Source organism: Anas platyrhynchos, chromosome 1 (genome assembly GCF_047663525.1).
Source record: "Anas platyrhynchos isolate ZD024472 breed Pekin duck chromosome 1, IASCAAS_PekinDuck_T2T, whole genome shotgun sequence".
NCBI lineage: Eukaryota > Metazoa > Chordata > Aves > Anseriformes > Anatidae > Anas > Anas platyrhynchos.
In genome coordinates this window covers 59,265,268-59,285,218 of record NC_092587.1, presented here as the reverse complement: position 1 = coordinate 59,285,218, position 19,951 = coordinate 59,265,268, and the positions used below count along the sequence as shown (strand labels likewise).

The window sequence follows — 19,951 nt, the reverse complement described above, 5'->3', positions numbered from 1 at the left end:
GGGTTGTATCTCTGCTATACTTGCTGCGTGAGGATCGAGTCACTTGATCTTGCCCCAGTACCAGCATGTTTAGAAGGAATATGTGCTGTTTGCATTGGCCTGCTTTCAGCTTGCTTTCCCCTTTTTTTTAATAAGTAGACTTTGAGCAATTAAAAATGCAAGCTTTTGTTGAGAAATGTTCTCCCCCAAAATATTAAGTACAAATACTGGCTCTTCATGTGCACTCCACCATGTGGAGGGAAGGGCTCTAGGAAATAGTTCCAGCAGACATCAGAGACCCAAAGGGTTTTGGAAGTAATATAGCAAAGCAATGTTGGATGATAACATTTACTCAGCTCATAAGTGAGGCAGGTCCCCAGGAGTCCTGAGGCCTTTAGCCAAGCAGCTATGACCAAGCCAAAGAGAAATTCTTCAGCCTACGTCTCACTAACATCCCAGGGCGGCCAAATGTGGGCTGGGGACAGCTGACTAAAGCAGCCACGAGCAGAGCTTGAATGTGTGCAGTGTGTGCATGGGGACTGGGTACCAGCACCGTTGTGATGCGCCGTGCTGGGGCTGTCCTTCAGGAGATGGAGGTGGGTGCACAGGGTGGAAGGGCAGCTCCGTGCAAGAGGACTAAACGAACTCCATCATCCTCAGGGTTTCAGGTTATCTCAGGGTAAGACAACATACATGTAATTTGTTTTAAAATTCCAACCCCACCATCTGGCTCAAAATAAAAAAGAAAAAAAAAAGGCAGCAAAAGGAGGGTATTTGTTGCAATTGATAATACGTACAAGGTGGTCAATGAAAAAATAGGTCAACGGAGCGGTGCTCTTAGTAATATTACTACTTGAAATACGATCTGTGTTGTATAACTACACACTAAATATTGGGTCAATTCCTCGAACTTGCATGGATTTCAGTGAGGTTTAATAATTTAAACCAGGTGCTCACATTAGCTGATTGTATAGGATATTATCCCCGTGGTTGTCTTACCAGGGCTCTATCTGTCCTGTTCTTCAGTACTTCAGTTTTTAGGCTGAAATAATCTGCGATGTTATGAAAGTTGTGACTCAACTGCTTCCCAGCAGCGTGATGTCCATTCGTAACAGCAGATTTTCCTGGAAGTCATTACTTTGGAGTGCCATTGTCAGCTGTGCACATCCCTTCTGCTCCTGCCGTCCTTTGTGGCGCAGATTCGCCTGTTGTTGTGAGCGAGGATGTTACCACCGATACACAATCTATCAGCTTTTTCCATTCTTTTCTTCCTTTTCTCTGTTGAATTGCAGTTTCCTTTGTCTTCTGCGTGGTGCACTGAAAGAGGTTGGAAAATTTATCACGGTTATTTTAATGGGTTTTTAAGGTCCAGCACAACACAGATTGAATTGATTGAGGAAAATTTCCTGGAGCTGCAGGTTTTTTTTTTTTTTTTTTTTTTTTTTTGCTATTAAAAATATTTCTATCTTTAGATGATTTTTTTTTCTGTAAGAAAATGTATCTATTTTTTCCTTCTACTCCTATAACAAAGCCCAGCTTTCTAATGTTTCCACATGGTCAGATATTAGCCATTTCCCGAGATAATTTAGTTTGGTCATGTGTACGGCTAGCATTTTTATTGTAAAGAATTCTGCTAGTGGTTTCATGATAAATGCATAAAGCGCTGGGAAATGACTTTTATTGGGCTTAGTGCGCATTTAATAATGCATTAACAAAATTAAATGATTTTGCGTGTGTAGGTCTTAAAAATGTATAGAAAAAGTATACACTACTATAGGTATGCAAGGACTTGGAAAAAAAAAAAAAAAGAATCTTGCCTGAATGCATTTTGTATGCTGTAGTATAAAAAAAGTCCATTCCCAGGAGCTCAGTAGGTGGTTACTATCCTTTTTTCCTTTGTTTCAACTTATTTTTAAGGCAGACCAGGAAAGAAAAATGAGTCCCAGCGACTGCCCGTCTCGTGCCAGCCTGGCAACCCTTTCTTTGCTGGAGTGAGGCTGTCCAGTGCTGGCTGGCAGCTGTGGACACAGAACATGTGAACCAGCTGTGTGGTGTGCCCGTTGTTTCTGCTCAGCAAACCCTGCTTTTGTTTGCTTAAACTTCAGGTATCTTCAGGCTGGTAGCCATGGCCGAGTCGCAGTCTCTTGTTTCTTATTTAAGAAAATGCCGTACTCTATGTCTGTGTAGTTTGTTATGCAAAAGTCAATATGGCTTACTCATTTCATCGTGTTGTTGTGTACACAACGCAGGAAATCAGTGCACTGAGTCCCATCTATCTTGGAGGAATTAAAATATTCTAATATTAAGACAGTATGATACCAGAAGTGCATGGATCTGCATTAACGTAAGCAGAGCACGGGGATAAAAAGTGATGGTGCACAATATATTGCAGCGCTCTCATTGATTTAAGAGCCAAATGCCACTAAGAGGGGGTAGGCTGGTAGAAAATTGTCTGTTTATTTCAAACACATGCAAAAATAAAATATTGTGTCGTCCACTACTGCTGATTGTATTTACAGGAGGCAGATGAGCTGTCTTGCCTGGGAAGAAATAAAAGATAAAGTACAGAATTAAAACAAACAGAAACAGCCTACTGATTTTGAATGCCTCCGTTCTGAATGCATCTTTTGAAGATATGTATCAGGACATGACTTTTCAGCAGATAGAGATGCTCAGTGTTTTCTGAAAGCTGTTCCTTTCCTTTAGGGCTAAAATGGATAACCAAAACCGGAGATATGAAAATCTCTAGTCACACTTGAGTCCTGGCCATGATATCATGATATGCAAAGTGTATACAAGGTGAAGGTTGTAGAAATGCAGTCTTACACATGGCTTTGGTTTGTACCCTGATGTCAGGTCTCAGGGAGGAAAAATAATAAAAGTTTCTATTTTATTGTGGTCAGAAATGCTTTAATGAGAGGCAGAAGTTGGATCACACAGATTTTGTTCTAGTTTTCTTGAAGAGTGTTTGCTTATATGAGGTTAGTGATGGGCATATAACTAGCAACTTTATTACATTTGTGGTTTTATTATAGTCAACCTGTGTAATAGATTGCTGTATCTTGCTGCATCATAATATCACAAATTATATTTAAATCCTGCCACATCTCCCCAGTTTTGTTTTCTCTGCATGGTTGCACATGTTTTTGTCCCCCATCCCCGATTTTCCCTGGAGCCTGCACCATGATGCACACACGCTTTCCTGCTTCCTGGGACACAGAGGATCCTCCCTGTCCTCCCTGCTGTCCTCTTGGACGGGTCCCCCCTGCTCTGCTAGAGATCAGCAATGCCCTGCACAACCTGCATGTTCTCTAAGCCATATTTTTCTGAGTAGCATCCCAGTTGTATCCCTCATCTTCAAGTACACTGCACTATCTCCATTTATCTTGTGTGAAATGACTGCAGCCCAGCCACCCCTACGCTTCCTGTTGTTTCCTAGAAATTGCTCACCTGTCTGTCAAGGGAAGCTGCTTCCAGCTTCTGACTAGAGATCAGGATATGTGCATCTCCCTCCCTTTTCTTCTTCTTTTTCTTTTTTTCTTAAATAAAAGACAGAGAAAGGGCTACTCTTTTTAACCTTTGTAATATTGTCTGCTTATCATCCTCAGCCATCTCGTAGCCTTTGCTTTTTTTTTTTTTTTTGCACTGATAAAAATAAGCAACGCCGTCGAACATAAATAATAGACTCACACAAATCCATATAAATGAACACTGTGTAAATGGTGGTGAGTAAAGTTTGGAGAGACAGAAAGTTTATCTCCCAGATGTAGCCTTCCCTGGAAATAGTAATCCAGTGTTCTGGAAATAGTAACCTGGTGGTTTTTCTCACAGCGCATGGAAAAGGCATAGCTTGGTATTGAATTAGGTGCAGAGAGCCCAAGATGAGACTGCTCTCACGCTGTGTCTCGCAAGCCCACAGAAAGGCCAGGCACACAAATATGCTGAAACACACAGGAAACGTCTGCTGCAACATCACATGAGGTCAGTCAGGCATACTGTGCTTTAACGAGCGCAGACAAAACAAGCTTTGGTGAAAATGTCACAGTCTAAACATGGGTAACAAAACACAGACTGACACAGTCCAAGCTTGGTGGGAAAAACGGTGGGAAAAGATTTAGAAACCCTCTTCTGGCGAGCTTGCCAAGTTGAGAGCTATGAGCATTTTGAGCATCACACCCAGTCACAACGGCACCCTACTTCCAGGCAGGAGTTGCTGGCTTCTTAATAATGTCTCAGCGCTTCTCATTTCCAGGAGCATCCTATAAAAGGGTCCCTTATTTACGGCTTTCTCTCGGCATTAATGAAGTGGCGCACCGATGCAGCTAATCAGCAGGAACGATGTGACGCAAAACAGCGGCGCTGCAGTGGTGGCAGTCGTTTTCACCCGGACGCTGGCATCAAAATAAACCCTCTGGCCCTGGGAAGGGGAAGCTCCCAGCTGTGGAGGAGCACAGCCTGCACCCCGCCAGGCCCTGCTCTTCTCCCACTGCCTGCCCAGCACATGTAAAACAATGTTTGCCCTATTCACATCCCTCCCTTTTGCTGCTTCTCTTCCCCACCCGTGAACACAGGCATGAGTTTTTGGGCTTTCTGTGACCGGACCTTGCACTTGGATCCGGACTAAAATTTCCTCAGGAAACCAAATGGACACCAATTGCCCAATATGCTTGTATAATTCAGAGGGTTGTTTTTTCTTCCCCGTGGCACTTTGTGAGCTTAATTTAATCCCTTGTCATTCCTTATATGTGGGTAAATGTCATCTACTTCATTTCATGAATGAATTAACACAGCCATGTGGAGTCTGCATCTCCCACGCTGCTCACTTGGAAGGGGGCTGGTAAATGAGGGTGAGGCACTCAGGTTGCTAAACCCTAGCTCGAGTTAGAGATACCCAGAAACAGATCTCGCTTGCAATGTGGTGTAAAGTACTTGAAAGGCTCTCCACACTCCGTAGCTTGCAGTGGCCCCAGCCTGCACCCCTTTTCCTTAGCGCTACCCCTGCTCCTGTACCACAGGTCTTTTATGGCACCTGACAAGGGAGGAGCTCCTTTAAATGTAGCTCTGCTTTTTGTGGTGGAGAGAATATAAATAATCCCAGCATTTTCCTCCTTTCCCGATACTTTCCTTAAGCATGTAGGAAAGCAGAGGTCTTGTGGCAAGGTGCAAGCCTGAGATAGCGCCGAGGTTCTTGGTATGTAGAAGATAGCATTTTTAATCCAGGGTTTGTGGACAAAGAGGTGGGCGCAGAGCAATACAGGGCAGCGCAGACAGCGCGTGCGAGTGCCTGGCCATCTCGTTACGGGATATTTTTAATGCAGCCAGGAATTAAATTAATAGTTTTGTGTGCTTATTTTGAAGCTTTCATGCCATGAAAAGAAGCATGGTTCATTGAAAAAAAAGGAAATGAGGAACTATTTATTCTTAAATAGAAATCACTGTGGCCATGTCTTCTTTTTCATGAATTTATACAATGGGTTGGATCAGTCTTAGGCTAAGGCATGTGTGCGCTGGCAGAGCTGTGGTTGGAAACTTTTCTTTGTGTCTGAGACTGCTCAGTGCTCCCAGTGCTTCATTTTCATGTGCAACAGGATCACCTGTGTCTAGGGTGTCTTTTTTTATTATTATTATTTCTTCCCCCTCTGAAGAAGCCATGTACCTTTCTCAGTTCTCTGTCTGCAGCACACTGAGTGCCCACTAAGGGCGCTCCCTGGGTTTGTGTCACAGCCTGGGACGCAGGAGAAGTGGCCCAGGAGCACTCCAGACGTTGCAGCGAGATGCCTGAATAAGCCTGAAGAAAGCCAGCCCCAGATTTTCGGATGTAAATGACAGCTGAGGAGCCTTGGTCCCGCAGGGAATCAACAGGAAAAAGAGCTGATGGCTGGCAATTCCCAGCTCCTCCATCCCTGCCTGTGCCTCGGTCCCACAGCTGGAAAGTACAGGACTTTATTTGTTTTCCTCACTGTTTGTTGCTTGTGGTTATTTAAATCTGGGGCTCTCCAGGCCTCCTATTTATGTATAACTCTGACCAAATTAGGGCCCAGGGACCTTTGAGGCCTCTCACTGCTAATATAACACAAATAATAATTGGACTCATGGGTACCTGGCAATTTTTTGTCCCCTCCTTTTCTTTTTTTTCCTCTTGGACTGAAGTAGCCATTTCTGCGAAGGCTGTGTTTGGGCTTTGCAGCTCTTAGTTATGTATCGTTTAGTCCTGCCGAGTCTGAGCTGCCAGCAGGAGCCAGGAGGGGACGGTGCTTGTGACAAATCAATTTACTGACCTCTGAAATAATTAACCAAGTAACACCAGCCATGAGTCCTATTTTACACAAGCAGCGTGCTGTTCATTTTTTGCATTTTTCTGCCTGCGGTGAATGAGTGTTTCTAAATATGAGTGTTTCTAAATAATAGAGGCAGAGTGATCGAGGATTTTTATTTTTTATTTTTTGGAAACATTTCCTAAGAAAATTAGCCTTTTCCAGTGTATTTCTAAGTATGCAAACATATATCTTTTTTTTCTGTCTTTCTTTTTGTTCTTTGCTCTTCCCTGAGGAAAATGGAGATAATAAAATTGGTGCCGTTCTTTTTTTTTTTTTTTTTCATTTAGCTTTCCAGATGATCTTTGTGTACTTTTACCAGGCTGCAGCATAGAAAACAAAACCTTGTTTATTGCCTAACAACATATATGTGATTTATGATGAATGTGCTGTGTTTGTAATCCACAGGACTGATAATAGATAGGGAGATCAAAGTCTTCTGTGAATTGACAGCAGCGCTATAAACAAGGTGAAAGGGTTGCAGGTGTTTCCCATGCGGGTGTTACCCAAAACACGTGGCCCTTTGCCATGGCGTGCCCTGTGTGCTCTCTGGCTTTCCCCATGCAGTGAGGTGGTGCTTCTGTGGATTTGCAAGCAGCTGCTGGATCTTCTACATCACCTGGGAACAGCAAGCTGTGCCCCCAGGAGTCCCAGGACTGCCTGGGCGCTGCAGGGGTTGGGCTGTTCCATGGGGCCCTTGTCTTACCAGGGCCGCAGCTCTTCAAGAAGCACTGGTGGGGCATGTGGGAAACAGCAGAAGTCATTGCCAGATCGCTGCTTATCCGGGAGGATAAAAGAAAAGACGTAGCTGCTAAAGGACTAGATAAGTGCAAGGAGGAGTGCAGCGTCCTGCATGAAACCTGAACCAAGTAGAAGTCTGTGTCCCTTTCATCAGCTGCTATTTGAACGGAGACTGCTCCTACAAACCAGACTGCTGCAGGTGACGGGTATTTGTAGCCTCTGAAGTTACTAAAACACTCTGGATGCAGATTAACTTCCTTTGCTCAATACTCCACAGCGTAACCACCCCCTTGACCTTTGGTAAACACGCTGGAGGGCAGCCTGGCTTCTCCATAACTTCTGGGAGTAAATCCGTGCCCTCTGTTGAACATTTCTGAAAACCATTTTGTGCAGCCCTCCCTGGGTTGGTGCATCGCAGGCTCCATGCCTCTTGCACCAGCAGCCTCTGGGGTGATGGTGCTTTGTCCCCTGGCACAGGCCCATGCTGTCCTTAGGCTCTCAATGGACCACGTCTGCCCTGCCTCATCTTGCAATGGATCTAAAACCACTGGTCTAAAAATGGGGATGTTTTCCCCTAGTTTGGAGGACTGCATTTTAAACTGGAATTTAAGAGAAATCGCCCCTGCAGCGTGGCCTAAAAAAGTGAGACCTCATCTACGCTTGAAATCACACTTGTGTGCGTCACAAATTTTTGTTTTTACGGGTGTCTTTACAACCGATTCCCGTGTGGACAGAGTTGTGTTGCTCTGAGGACACCGTGCTATATTCACACATTTGTGTTTCTGTGCAGGAACGAGGCAATAGCCTAAGCACCTCTATTGCACTCTCAGTGCCTTGTATGGAAACACGACGGAGGGTTGGGTTGAGCAGCGTAGTGGTACTGTAGCGCTGCAGTTAAAGGCAGGACTTCAGCATGTGGACAAGCCCCGTGAAAAGATTAACCTAGAGAAAGTTAATAAAAAGTGGTGTCCTAAATTATTCATGAATCCATTTGTAATGCACTTGCTGGGAGGCTTTTGTTTTTCTCAAACTCTTATTTATTAAAATCTGACAAGAATATCGGGTTTTGTTCAATAATAAATCTAAGTCTGCGCGAGGTTGGTGATATCCTCGTGTAGTAATACAGAATAAAAATGAAGTAACATGGCAGGGGTGAATATGTTATTTACTTTGGAAGAATGGATTATTGTTCGGGAGGATTTTATCTTTTATTTGCCATTTCAAATCAAGTAAAAAAAAAAATCTATAGCTGGGAGATACCATTTTGGTTTGAGACTGAGGCCTTGATCCTGCAAAGGATTTTAAGTGTATTAAAACTCCGTTAAGCGTATTTCTGGTGGTTTTGCAAGTTCTAGACCTGTGTTTGGTAAATGAAATAGCTCATACAATCTTGTTTCACACTTAGCTCTTGTCCTTTTTCATTAACCTCAGGGGAAGAGCATGGAAGTCTTGCTCCTAGTTTTGACTTCCAAAGTATGTCCAAACGTGCTTCTTTCTGTGTCCCATTAGAAAGATTATACTCAGAAAGTAGGAGAATGGAAAAAAGGCCAGGAAGAGATCTTTGACTGTGTGGGATACAATAGAAGATTGTCATCTGAGTGTGTTTTACAGCAGTTGTTTCTTAAAAGCAGGCAGAACTTTGTTTAAAAAGCAATATATTTTTTTTTCAGTATTTTCAATTTATTAATTTTAAGGGTTTTTTTTTTTCTTCTTCTTCTTTCTTTTTCCCTGCCCTTATTTATATCTGGATAATGAAGGGGAAAGTGGATGCCTATAGACAGAAAGTTAGAGTAAATAAAAAAGAAAGAGTTTAGCTGTGGAAGCAGAACTGGGAGTTCGGATGACTGGTCTGAGCTGGAGGATGATGAATAGATTTGTTTGCATAAGCTTGGCTTGTGAGTCACTTTCTTGTAAAAACAGCTTGAGCAGGAGATGCTCCTGTCCCAAATCTTAGTCCTGAATACCTTCGAGCACAAAGCGTACTGTGACATAAGGGCTCTGACTGTGAGTACTGTCCCCTTGTTCCAGAAGACTGGAGCAGGCTTTCTGCTACTTCCCAGGACTGAAGTAAGAAGAGGTGTCATGCACAGGTGTCTCTTGGTGCTCAGGATTAAAATATCTGGGTAGACACAATTGGCTTCTGGTGCTAGGGATTTGGCCCCTATGGAAAGTTGTGTGTTGGGGTACCAGTCACTAACCATTAAATGAGACACTGCTAAGCCTGGGGAGGGGAAAAGAAACATGAAGTGTGAAAAGAGATCAGTACAAGAGACCCTTATTCATGGCTGATCATCTTGAGTAGTCTCGGAGGGGTGCAGATTTTCACCCTGGGAGCCTGCTTTGCCTTTCTAACATCAGAGAAGTTGTACAAAGTATGTGAGGAAGGGACATGTGGGGTATTATCATCTTTTGCCAAGGGTTGATCCAAACTCTATTGAGAATGAGACCTCAGCTCTTCCTTAGGCAACTCTCAGGACTCTGAAGAAAACTTTTACCATTAAAAGACAGATACTTTGCTATGAGTTAGCAAACTGGGAGAGGTGAGAAAGGTTTATTTTTAATAGAATATCTTGAACCCATGTCTAAGGTACAAGTGGAGCCTGTGGGTTGGATTTGGGAAATAACTGTTCTCTCTGGAAACCCACCAAACATGAAAAGAAGATCTCTTCCTTCCTGAAGATTATTTTTTTTCTTACTCTTCTCTTCTATTTGTTTCTTATGAGTTTTGGTGGTATGGAGGTCAAGGTGGACTGTGAAACCCTGCTTTGGAATCAAGATATTTGTCTGACTTGTTTGCCCCTGGTGGAATCGGTGCTGCTGCAGCTTCATTGCCATGGGAACCTCCCGTTACTAAATTTAATTCAGCCCAGGGTTTGCTTGTCTGCTCTGTTGCTGCAATGTAGACAGGTGATAAGCAACACATTGATACTAAGCTGTATCGTACCAAAATGATCAGGCGTTGATATTACCGCAGTCTTGCAGCATCTGTGGTACTGCTCTTGTGCTGTGCTGTGAGCTGCCCAGCCTTCCTGTGCCTGCCTCCAGCCTCCTCTTCCTCTCTCCTGGCAGAGCAGAGGCAGCACCACCTGCACAGTCTTTCTGGCCCAGCAACCAGCAAAGGTAGGGACAGCAGGAAACCTTTGCTTGCTGGCTGTGCTCCTTCCTCCCCCTGCACAGCAGCCAAGCAGTCCTGGAGTGGCCGTGGGCCTTGGGGGAATCCTGCTGGAGAAGGGAGCTCTGTGCCCCTCGGAGCTGTGGGGTGTGGGGTGGGTCCCAGTACTTCTGTAGCACCCACTGTGGTGTCAAGCCCCCCAAGGGATGGATCCTGGCACCACAAGATCTGATCAAACTGGGAGCAGGGAGATAGAAGGTGTGTGAGCAGAGAGTGAGTCACCCCTGTCACCCAGTCTTGCCCTAAAGTTTTATTACTTTCTTTATACTTGGTGAACCTTGCAGCTTTTTTATTCGTTTTTCTTTTCTCCCTTCGGTATCTGTTAGGTGGGTGTGTTCATGGTGATGATGAGACTGTGGTCTGAGATGCGCTCAGTTCCAGTGCTTCCAATAGAAGTGGTGGAAGCGTGCCTTTACTGCAGCCACGCTGGGGGGACATTTTGTATGACTGGCTGAAGGCTAATTGATGTTGCAGGTCTTTCATGACTGTTGGAGTTGTTGGTTACTCATGCTTTGCCTCTGTGTAGTTAGGTTTAGTGATACTGCATCACTTTGTCCAGAATTCACAAGTGAGTGCAGAGTGTGTAAACCATTAGGTTAAAATGCTGGCTAAGTATTGATTAATCAGTAAAAGGTTTTAAGCTGTTTCCTTTAAATTCCAGGACCATGCATCTTAATTTAATAGTTGAGAGGGACGAGGAAAGGTACTGATCTACACAAGGGAATATATTTTCTGTAGTATTTGCTCATGGCAAGTATTTTCAAGCCAAGAGAGGGATTTTAGAGAAGGTGATGATTCTCTCATTGATGTTATCTGCTAAAATGTCTCTCTACTTCCTTTCTTTCAGATACTACATTGGTCGCCAAATGTTTGTGGTGGTCTCCACACCAGAGATGATCAAGCAAATCTTAGTGACAGACTTCAGTAACTTCACCAACAGAACTGTAAGTAGATAGAAAGGTCCTCTTTGTGGCCAGAGGTGGTAGTACTGCTCATTTGAACTCAGACAAAAAGTCACTGCAAGACAGCTGGAAATAGAGGTGGGGAGGAGTACAACATGGTTCCTAAAACTTAAAGGTATATAAACTCAGTGTATGCATTGCAGTCAAAGGCTCCTGTTACCAGCACACTGAGAATGAAAGAGACCATCTTAAAAAGAAATGCAATGCCCTTGTGACTGAGGCACCTAATGGTTGCTGAACAGAGAGGGTTTCAGTATCCAATTCTGCCACTTACTTCCTGGGAAAATCCTTGGTTTTCTTCCTTGGTTTTCAATCTGTAATATGGGAACAATGCTATTTGCTTTCTCCCACCCACGGTCTGTTTTGTCTTTTTAGACTTTCTAGGGCAGGAGCAGGCTGCTGGGGATATGGGCATACCTCTCTCAGTTAACATATATTGCTTTGCACTCTGAAAACAAGAAATAGAAAAGGATGAAGTTGGGGTTAGCAAGGGCTTTTACATATACCGTTGGTTACTTATTTTACTTTTATACACATCTATATTGAAAAGCACTTTTCTACACATTGGTTAGAACAGATAATGGAGGGCAAGAGAGGAGGTTTGTGGTCAGAGGTATAGTAAAGATTTCCAGCATTTTACAAGGAAATACTATCACACTGACCACATGCTGCCTCAGTGCCATCCATTCCTTTCTTCCTCCTGGCCCCTTTGTATGCTCAAACCTTCTCACATAAGCCTGTATGTATTCAGGAGGGCTGTTCATGCCCTCAGGGAAAATTTCATCTCTGATCAGCTGTCTGTCTCCTCTGCCCCTCTGATCCTCTCTGCAACCAGTCAGTCTGTTTGCAGATTGCTTGTCTCCTTTGCTTGCTTCTTCTGGTACATAAGGTTCATCTTGTGACTACCTGTATCTTCTTTAATAAGCACTTGTACCAGTCAACCTTTGTTCTGCCTGTAACTCACATCTGAATGGAAGAATCCCAGTGTGCAAGCTTCTTAGGCTGAAGTAGTTGCATGTGCAAAAGGCCTATTCCCAATTTTCTCTGTTTTTGAAGGAATTTCCTGCCCCTTTCCTTCCTCCATCCACAAACAGGAACACTGTTTCTTCCTGTCTACAACTTTCCCATGCTTTTCTTCTGTATATTTGGTGTGAGTAGGTTGTGTGCAGTATTCATAGTAGTAACTGCTGCACGAATATCACCTCCTGAAATTAGAGAGCATTTCTTTGAGAGGGTATGTTCACATACTCATTCTGCTCTTAATTTCAGTCAGCTTCATCATTTGAATATATCTGTCTGTGCATTGTCATCCTTCCTATATTGGCCAAATTTTACTTTTTCTTCAGGCTTTAATGGTGAGACATTTATCTTTCTTTTGTTCATACAACCATCTGTCATGCTTTGTAATATTTGTGTTCTTCTCAAATTAAGGTAATTCAGGTCTCTATAACCAGTCTCTTTTTTATTTTTTTTTCACTTCATCAGAGATCAGTTAGGTATAGTTGTCTGTGTCATATCTTACCCTTATCACTTTACTGTCCACTGAACAATCTGTGGGTTTTCTGCACAGTACCTTCCTTTATGCATGAGGAACTGAGGTGCAGACTGAGTGACATCCCTGACACCAACCAGAAAGCCTGTGGCACAGGGGAAAATTTAACTCCTACCTCTCTCTGCAATAAAAGGAGCAGTTTCCCCACAATGCACTGTTGTTATATCTAGTTTGCTCAATGTCCATAAGTCTAATTCAAGTGAACTTCATCTTCTATGCTTTTATCCACTCATACCATGGTCTTCTCACCCAGCTGCACACTTCAGATGTTGGTATCTACCACTTCCCACTTCTTCCCTCTCTTCCACCCATTGTTCTTCATTAGCAGAGGATAAACAGCCTTCCATTTCTGAGTCCTTCCACATCTGACTTGGGAATCTGTTCCCCCTCTTGAATTTTTACACTAAAAGCTTCCTCTCCTCTTTAATTCACCATCAACTCTATCAGTGAAGTGTTCTGTTATGCTTTATACTAAGGATCCTATATGATAATAAATAATGCTGTATAGTATGTAAAGAAGGACAGTGGGATTTGTTCAGATGTAATTTTGGTTGTATGTGAATAATGGTTGAAAAGTGAGAGTGGGAAAAGCACTTTCCAAGTAATAGATTCTTTTTTCTCATATCAACTGAATAAATGTTATTTTAAAGCTTTTAATAGGGTTGCTTCTGTTTATACTTTTAAAAACTACTCAAAGCAAGCTCCTCTGCTTTAAGTGAGAGTGTCTGTTTGCCAGGGAAGAATTCAAAACACAGAATAGATCCCTCTGCCTTATTTTACCCATTCCTTCCCCAGATACTGTGCTGATGAGTGATTATAGAACTGGCTTTGGAGTTAATGTTGTTCGCAGAGCTAGGCTAATATATTTTGGTCCAGACATGGCATTCACTTATGTTGTGGTTTAACCCAGCAGGCAGCTAAACACTACACAGCCATTTGCTCACTCCCTCTGCCCAGTGGGATGGGCGAGAAAATAGAAAAGAAAAGTGCAAAAACTCATGGGTAGAGGTAAGAACACTTTAGTAAGAAAGGAGGAAAAAAAGGCAGAGAAAATAAATGAACACAACACAATAACAACAAAACAAGGGGCACACAGCGCAATTGCTCACCACCAGCTGACCAGTGATGCCCAGCCAGTCCCTGAGCACTGGCAGCCCCTCCAGACAAATCCCCTTAGTTTTATTTTTCTTCAGGATGCCACATGGCATGGGACATCCCTCTGGCCAGTCTGGGCCAGCTGTCTTGGCTCTGTCCCCTCCCAGGCTCCTCGCTTGCAGGGCAGCACAAGAAGCTGAAAAGTCCTTGGCTCTGTGAGAGCACTGCTCTGCATCTTAAACATCAGTGTGTTATCAGCATCATTCTCATCCTAAATCCAAAAGACAGCACCACACCACCTACTGGGAAGAAAATTAACTCTTTCCCAGCCAGAAGCAGGACAACTTATTATTTCAACCCAAAGCCTTTTCATTGGCTTGAAAGTGTCAGTTTTTCAGGGTGGGAAGCGTAGGAAAGGGGGTGATCCCAGTGGGTTTGAACAGGCCTTGGGAAAACCCATCATGATCTTTTCTTTCTATTGCCCTTCTTTTGCCCCTAAATGCATTTCCAAAATCTAGATTTGTGCCTTATCCGCTAGAGGAAAATGTAAGTTATCTAACCCAGAATACCGGAGAGATTATTCACCACACTCTATAACAGTTGTATCAATCACACGAAGTTGCAGGATGCACAGGATGAATTCTAAAAGCTAAGTGTATTAGAAAGCAGAAAAAGTTGATATTCCATGTATATTTTGCTACTCTTTCAATTGATCTAAATATATATATATTATAATAAGAAATAATGGAAAATTGAATTTGTGAAGAGTTGCAAACAATGGATGTACTTGATAGACAAGAGCGGATAAGATGATGATTCGGTTTTTATTAAAGCTGCCCACAACGTAATGTCATACCTTTGAGTGCTTGGAAGAAGAATGACCTTTATCTATGATTCTACACTTGCTGGCTACTTGCTGGGAAGTAATCAGAAAATCTTTATGGAATCAGGGTGGTTTTAATCTGCTGAGAGGACTGGAGGAAGAGTTGGCTTATTTTAATACCTAGATAAGAGATCGTGTGTTTCAGTGAAGGAAAAAGGTAAAGGGCTGTGCTACCCACGGTCTGGATGCTGAATCTAAAGTGTAAGAAGACGTGTGCAGCTCTCTTTTGTGAATGCCAGGTTATGGCATGTGTGGGTTCCTGACCCAGAATAACTCCCGTCGAGCTGGAAAGGCTGTTTTTGCATGGTTTTCTTCTGGAGGAAGAGAATCACAGAATCATCTAGGTTGGAAGAGACCTCCAAGATCACCTAGTCCAACCTCTGACCTAACACTAACCAGTCCTCCACTAAACCATATCCCTAAGCTCTACATCTAAATGTCTTTTAAAGACCTCCAGGGATGGTGACTCAACCACTTCAACTGCTACAGACTCCTTTAAGGTGCCTGTAGAGAGCAATAAGGTCGCCCCTGAGCCTCCTTTTCTCCAGGCTGAACAAGCCCAGCTCCCTCAGCTGCTCCTCGTAAGACTTGTTCTCCAGAACAGACAAGAGGGTTTGCCATTCCTATTGAAATAATGACAATCTCATGTTTCTCTATTTTCTGCTAAAAGAGAGCTGGCATGGTGTTGTATTTGGCCTGAAGGGACCTGGTTGTGGTTGTACTGATACGGGGAATCATTTTCAGTAACTTGATTTTCTGTTGCTGGATTGATGGAGTGCCATAAGAATTCCTTGTGTCGAGGGGGGCTCCATGCTCCCGGGTGCTGGACAAAATTCAGTGGGCCAAAGCATGGCAATAGCACCAGGTAGTGGGTGAATTGGCCCTCTCTGTGCTGGGTGTGGGTGGCTGTGCTTGAATGATAGCTGCAGAAAAGGCAGCATCTTTGTGTCCTCTCTCCACGTCAGAGAGAGCTAGATCACTTGCACGCTTCTCCCGCATTGAAGCAGACTGCTCACTCATTACATGGACAAAGTAGATTTTGCATGTGAACAGAAGCCAAACGATTGCTCATTTTATGCGAATATGTTTCCCTTTGATACTACACATTTCGCATCCTTGCTACAAATCTCTTTTGAATATTGCTTTTAAAAGCCTTTTAGATTCCTTTGCCCTCTTCTGTTCCTTCTGAGCTACTGATCAGTAATTCTTGTGACAGAAGTGTATGGTGACTGCAGATCAAATCTGCAGTAAGGTTCACTTCATTTTAGAGCCAGCAACCAGGTCTTGCACACAGGATGTTATTCCCCTGTATGCATGGGGTATATTTTAGTGTTAACCATATAATCACAGAAAGGCAGTAATGACATCCTATTTTCCCTCTTAATTTTGACTTGATTAAGGTGAGCATTGTATCCATTTAAAAACAGAAATGTCTACTGCAATGTACCTTCATACTTAAGGCATATGAAGCCCTTTCCCTATGTTTTTAATTATAGTTGAAGAAGAAAAGATGAAAATTAGCTTATAGACCTTCTGCCAAAAAATATGGAATTGATTTTAATTTAGGTTAACCATGGAAACCTCAGCCAGAATCCTAGGCAGGGCTGTGCTGCAGTAAATGATACCTTCTTCTCACAGCCGTGGTAAGTCGTTTCTTGAATAGAAGTTTTCTTTTAAAAGCACTAGGAATGTTCTTTACCCTTTTTAGCTGCATTACTGTGTTGCGTGTGAGACAAGTTTATGATGCTTGTTGCATTCTGCCAGGCAGGATAATGATACATAATCTGTTTTCAGATTGTTTTTAATTTCTGCAATGAAAAATTCTTTCTGAATTAGTATTTTAGAATCATTGAAGCGTACATTTAAAAACATAAGAGCCGAATGTTAGGATGGAGCAATCTGAAGAGGAGATTACCTGGTATCTAATATAAATGAGAATTTTCCTCAAAGCTGCAGACCAAAAATGTGGATCAGTGATCTCTAAGGCGAAGGTAAGCACTGGCCAGTTGAGGTTTGTCGGGCTGCTGGAGTCAGTGTTCTGCCAGAATTCATGTGGCTATCACAAGTGGAAACTAGCAGTTGATCCAGACCAAATCCTTAAATGTGTGCCAACCCACTGGAGGAGGGCGATGTTTTTAAATACACAAATCTGCACCAATTCCAGTAGCTGTAAGAGAACAGCACCGTTTTTTCATTAGAAGTTTTGCTGTTACAGTGGAAAAAGTAACAATGGGATAATAACAAATAATAATGAAGTAGGAAAAATAACAAAAAGCTAGCAAGAAAGTTGAGATAACATGGCAGTACAAATTCTTTGTATCCCTCTTGAAGGAAAAGAGGGTTGCCCAAGCTCCTTTTCTTTTCACTTCTGTTTGTCCTTCCCCTTTTCCACTCCTCATTCATCCCTGTGGGACACAGTTGTTCTCTTCACAGATAGAAATTGCCAGTTACACTTAAGCTGTTGGCTTCATCCTTATTTTGTTAAATCTGTAAAGCTCCAGGCCTACCTGTGGCATTAAACAAACAAACCAGCTGCCAGATAGGATGGTGCAGGATGGCTGATATAGCCGCACATCAGCTGATCTTTCTGCTCTCTAGCTTGGGGACAGAGTACCAGCAAGAAAAGTGTTTGTGTACATTGCTCTGTCAAAAGGTCTATCCAAATTTGATACAAGATGCCCTCCAGAGGTCCCTTCCAGTCTCAGCCATCTGTGATTCTGTGAATTTTGGGCCAGGGCCCCAGCCAGTGTGAATCAGCAGACTGCCATTAACTTCAGCCGACCCCGCACTGGCTGATAGGAATTATTCATCTCCAGAGCAGGGCTTGGATGCATGACTGGCTTGAAACAGCTCAGTGTGGTGCCTCAGGAACTGACTGTGTGTGTGTGTGTGTTCTTGGCCTTTTTCAAGTGCAGGGTCATTGGCGTGTCTTGAGCAAGATCTTACCAGAGTCATTCTGCCTTGGTTCTCAGAGCGCACGCACTGCGGTGCGCAGCAGCCCGGCCGATGTGCTGGCATTGCGTAAACAGCGGCCATGCAGTCGTGTATCCAAATGCAAGGTCTGATCCAGTTTATGGGCTGGGTTTGCTTCTTCAGTTCCTCTCTGACAAATACGGGTTTTGTTTTGAAAAATAAACCCACTCATATATTCATCTGGAGACAAGTCATACAAAAATAGTTAGCGAAAAGTTGCGTATTGTTGCCAGAAATGTGTATGTGTGCTGTCTTGACCCTGTAGCCGTGGTTGTTTGGTTTAGAAATGTTTCTTTTCTTGAAATTAAACGTCTTAAGGTTATTTCCTGTTGTGTCAGTGTCACCATCATCATCTCATGTGAATTTCTTAGTTTATTTCCGAATTGTTGTTGCAAAGTGCAATAAACTCAATCTGTAAACAGCCGATGAGCATACTTTGCCAGGGGCTCACCTTCACATGGGCGCCTGGTTTGGAGCAGCACAGACACACACACACACTGTGATGGTGGGAAAGTCAATATTTGGGAAATGATGCAGACAATGTAAACAAGAGAAAAAAAAATGTTGAAATATGTCATGAGAGCTTCAGTTTACCACACTTTGAATGAGTGTTCAGTGGGATGATATTGTACACAAGTGATGTTCCGGTGTGTGCTAATAATGGGATTGTAATTTTTAGTTAGAAGCAAGCTGCTCTTTGAGGGAGTGGAGAGAAGGAGTAAAAGGGCTTTAGGTTTACTTATCATCCCAATCTTTTTCAATATATTTCTTTATTTTTCTATTCCTTCATCTTCTTTCATCCTGTTTTTTGTCGGGTTTGCATAGGACATGCAAAGTGACCAGCATAAGGCTTCTGTCTCAGAATTTTTGTTACTCCGGCCTGTGCACACGTATTTGTACGTATTTCTGGATGCACACGTATTTGATTTGGGGTTTCTTTGCACTTTGAGGAAATGCTGAAACTCCAGTCCTCGCTACAGCCTTGCAGACCTCAGTTGTGCCAAACCATGTTACAGGAACATCACAAAATGTGCCTCCTCCAGTGCCACGGTGAGAGTTCGGTTCATGATGCTGCAAAGCCATCCCACCCGATGGCAGGCCATGCCTTGAACGCGCAGCTCTTTGTGGCAGAGCTGCAATTTTCTCTTCTCCCTCCCTCCCTTTGTAGGACAAATTGAAGCAAGTGTCGATCCTGCCACATGTACAATAAGGCTCAGTCTCATTGAGCTGAGAATATTCAGTGCTTCCAAAAATCGCTCTGTGCCTTACGAGGATAAGTGAAAAGGTGTCCAAGCAGTGAATTTATTAAGATGTACTTTTTTGCCTAGTGGTTTTCTACAGCTGCTAGATCATCGTTGGTTTGAAATCTTGGCTGGTACAGCATGATTATAGAAAGGGAATTATGCTAGGAGGGAATGTGTTTGGCTGTATAGCACTTAACTGTTTAATATTAATTTGTTCGACTGCATATCTCTGGGTGCTGTTGTACAGCCATGTGAGCCCAGATGCCTGAGAGATTTTTTCAGTGTTGGTGTCTGCCAGGGAGCTGGGCAAGGGCTCTTACCCCTGTTCTGACCTGGTGGTTCTCAAGAGGGTTTGCTGGGGCTGGAGCTCCTGGGCTCAACAACTGCAATGAAATATCCACTTTCCTTCCCTAGCATGCCTCTGTGGCTATCTTCTAGGCTATCTTCTAGGTGTACCTTTCTAGGTTGCTCAATGTGTGTGTAACTGTTTTGCCTTCTCCTTTACTTTGTAAAATAGCATTTAATTCTGTATTTATTTTTCCTTTCCTCTTCTTGCTTTCAGAGCTTACTAGTTAATTTTTCTAAGTGATTAAATCCGGTTTTGTTTAAATGTTTTAAAGTAGGAGTGCATATGCTCGCAATAGACACTTTAAAAATTAAAATAATAAATATTGAGAGGGTCATTTCTTTCAGGCTGTGTATGTCTTTTTATGCATGCACAATAAATTACCCCTTATTCCCCATCTGTTGCAGCTAATAGCACAAAACTAATGTTGTCAAATGATCGCTGCTATTGACTGTAAAATTAATCAGACTTTGGCTTCAGTTATCCTTAAAGAAAAACTTAACGTATTAGTCGGCTGTGCTCTGGGAACCACCTGATGCTCGGAATCCCAGTGAGGTGAAGTCTGGTTTTGTGATTAAGGCTCTACGTGGGGATTTAGGAGCTCTGAGCTCAGTTTTTGGCTTTGCTGTAGAATTCCTGTGTTCACAAGGACAAATCATTTAGGAAGTGCTTTGTCACCTTAACAAATGT

The 19,951-nt window shown here is 43.0% G+C and overlaps 1 protein-coding gene across 8 annotated transcripts in view; it reads left to right on the top strand.

Moving 5' to 3' along the window:
- The window catches only part of TBXAS1 (thromboxane A synthase 1), a 242,938-nt gene that overhangs the window by 100,367 nt on the left and 122,620 nt on the right, over positions 1–19,951 (top strand). For 7 of the 8 annotated variants that reach the window (XM_005021523.6, XM_021273728.4, XM_021273727.4 and 4 more), the window contains one exon: positions 11,054–11,150. In XM_005021523.6, the coding sequence (XP_005021580.4) occupies positions 11,054–11,150 (97 nt within the window). Of the gene's footprint in view, positions 1–9,955; positions 10,155–11,053; positions 11,151–19,951 lie in introns of those variants that run through there. The other variant, XM_072038672.1, reaches the window with a different exon arrangement.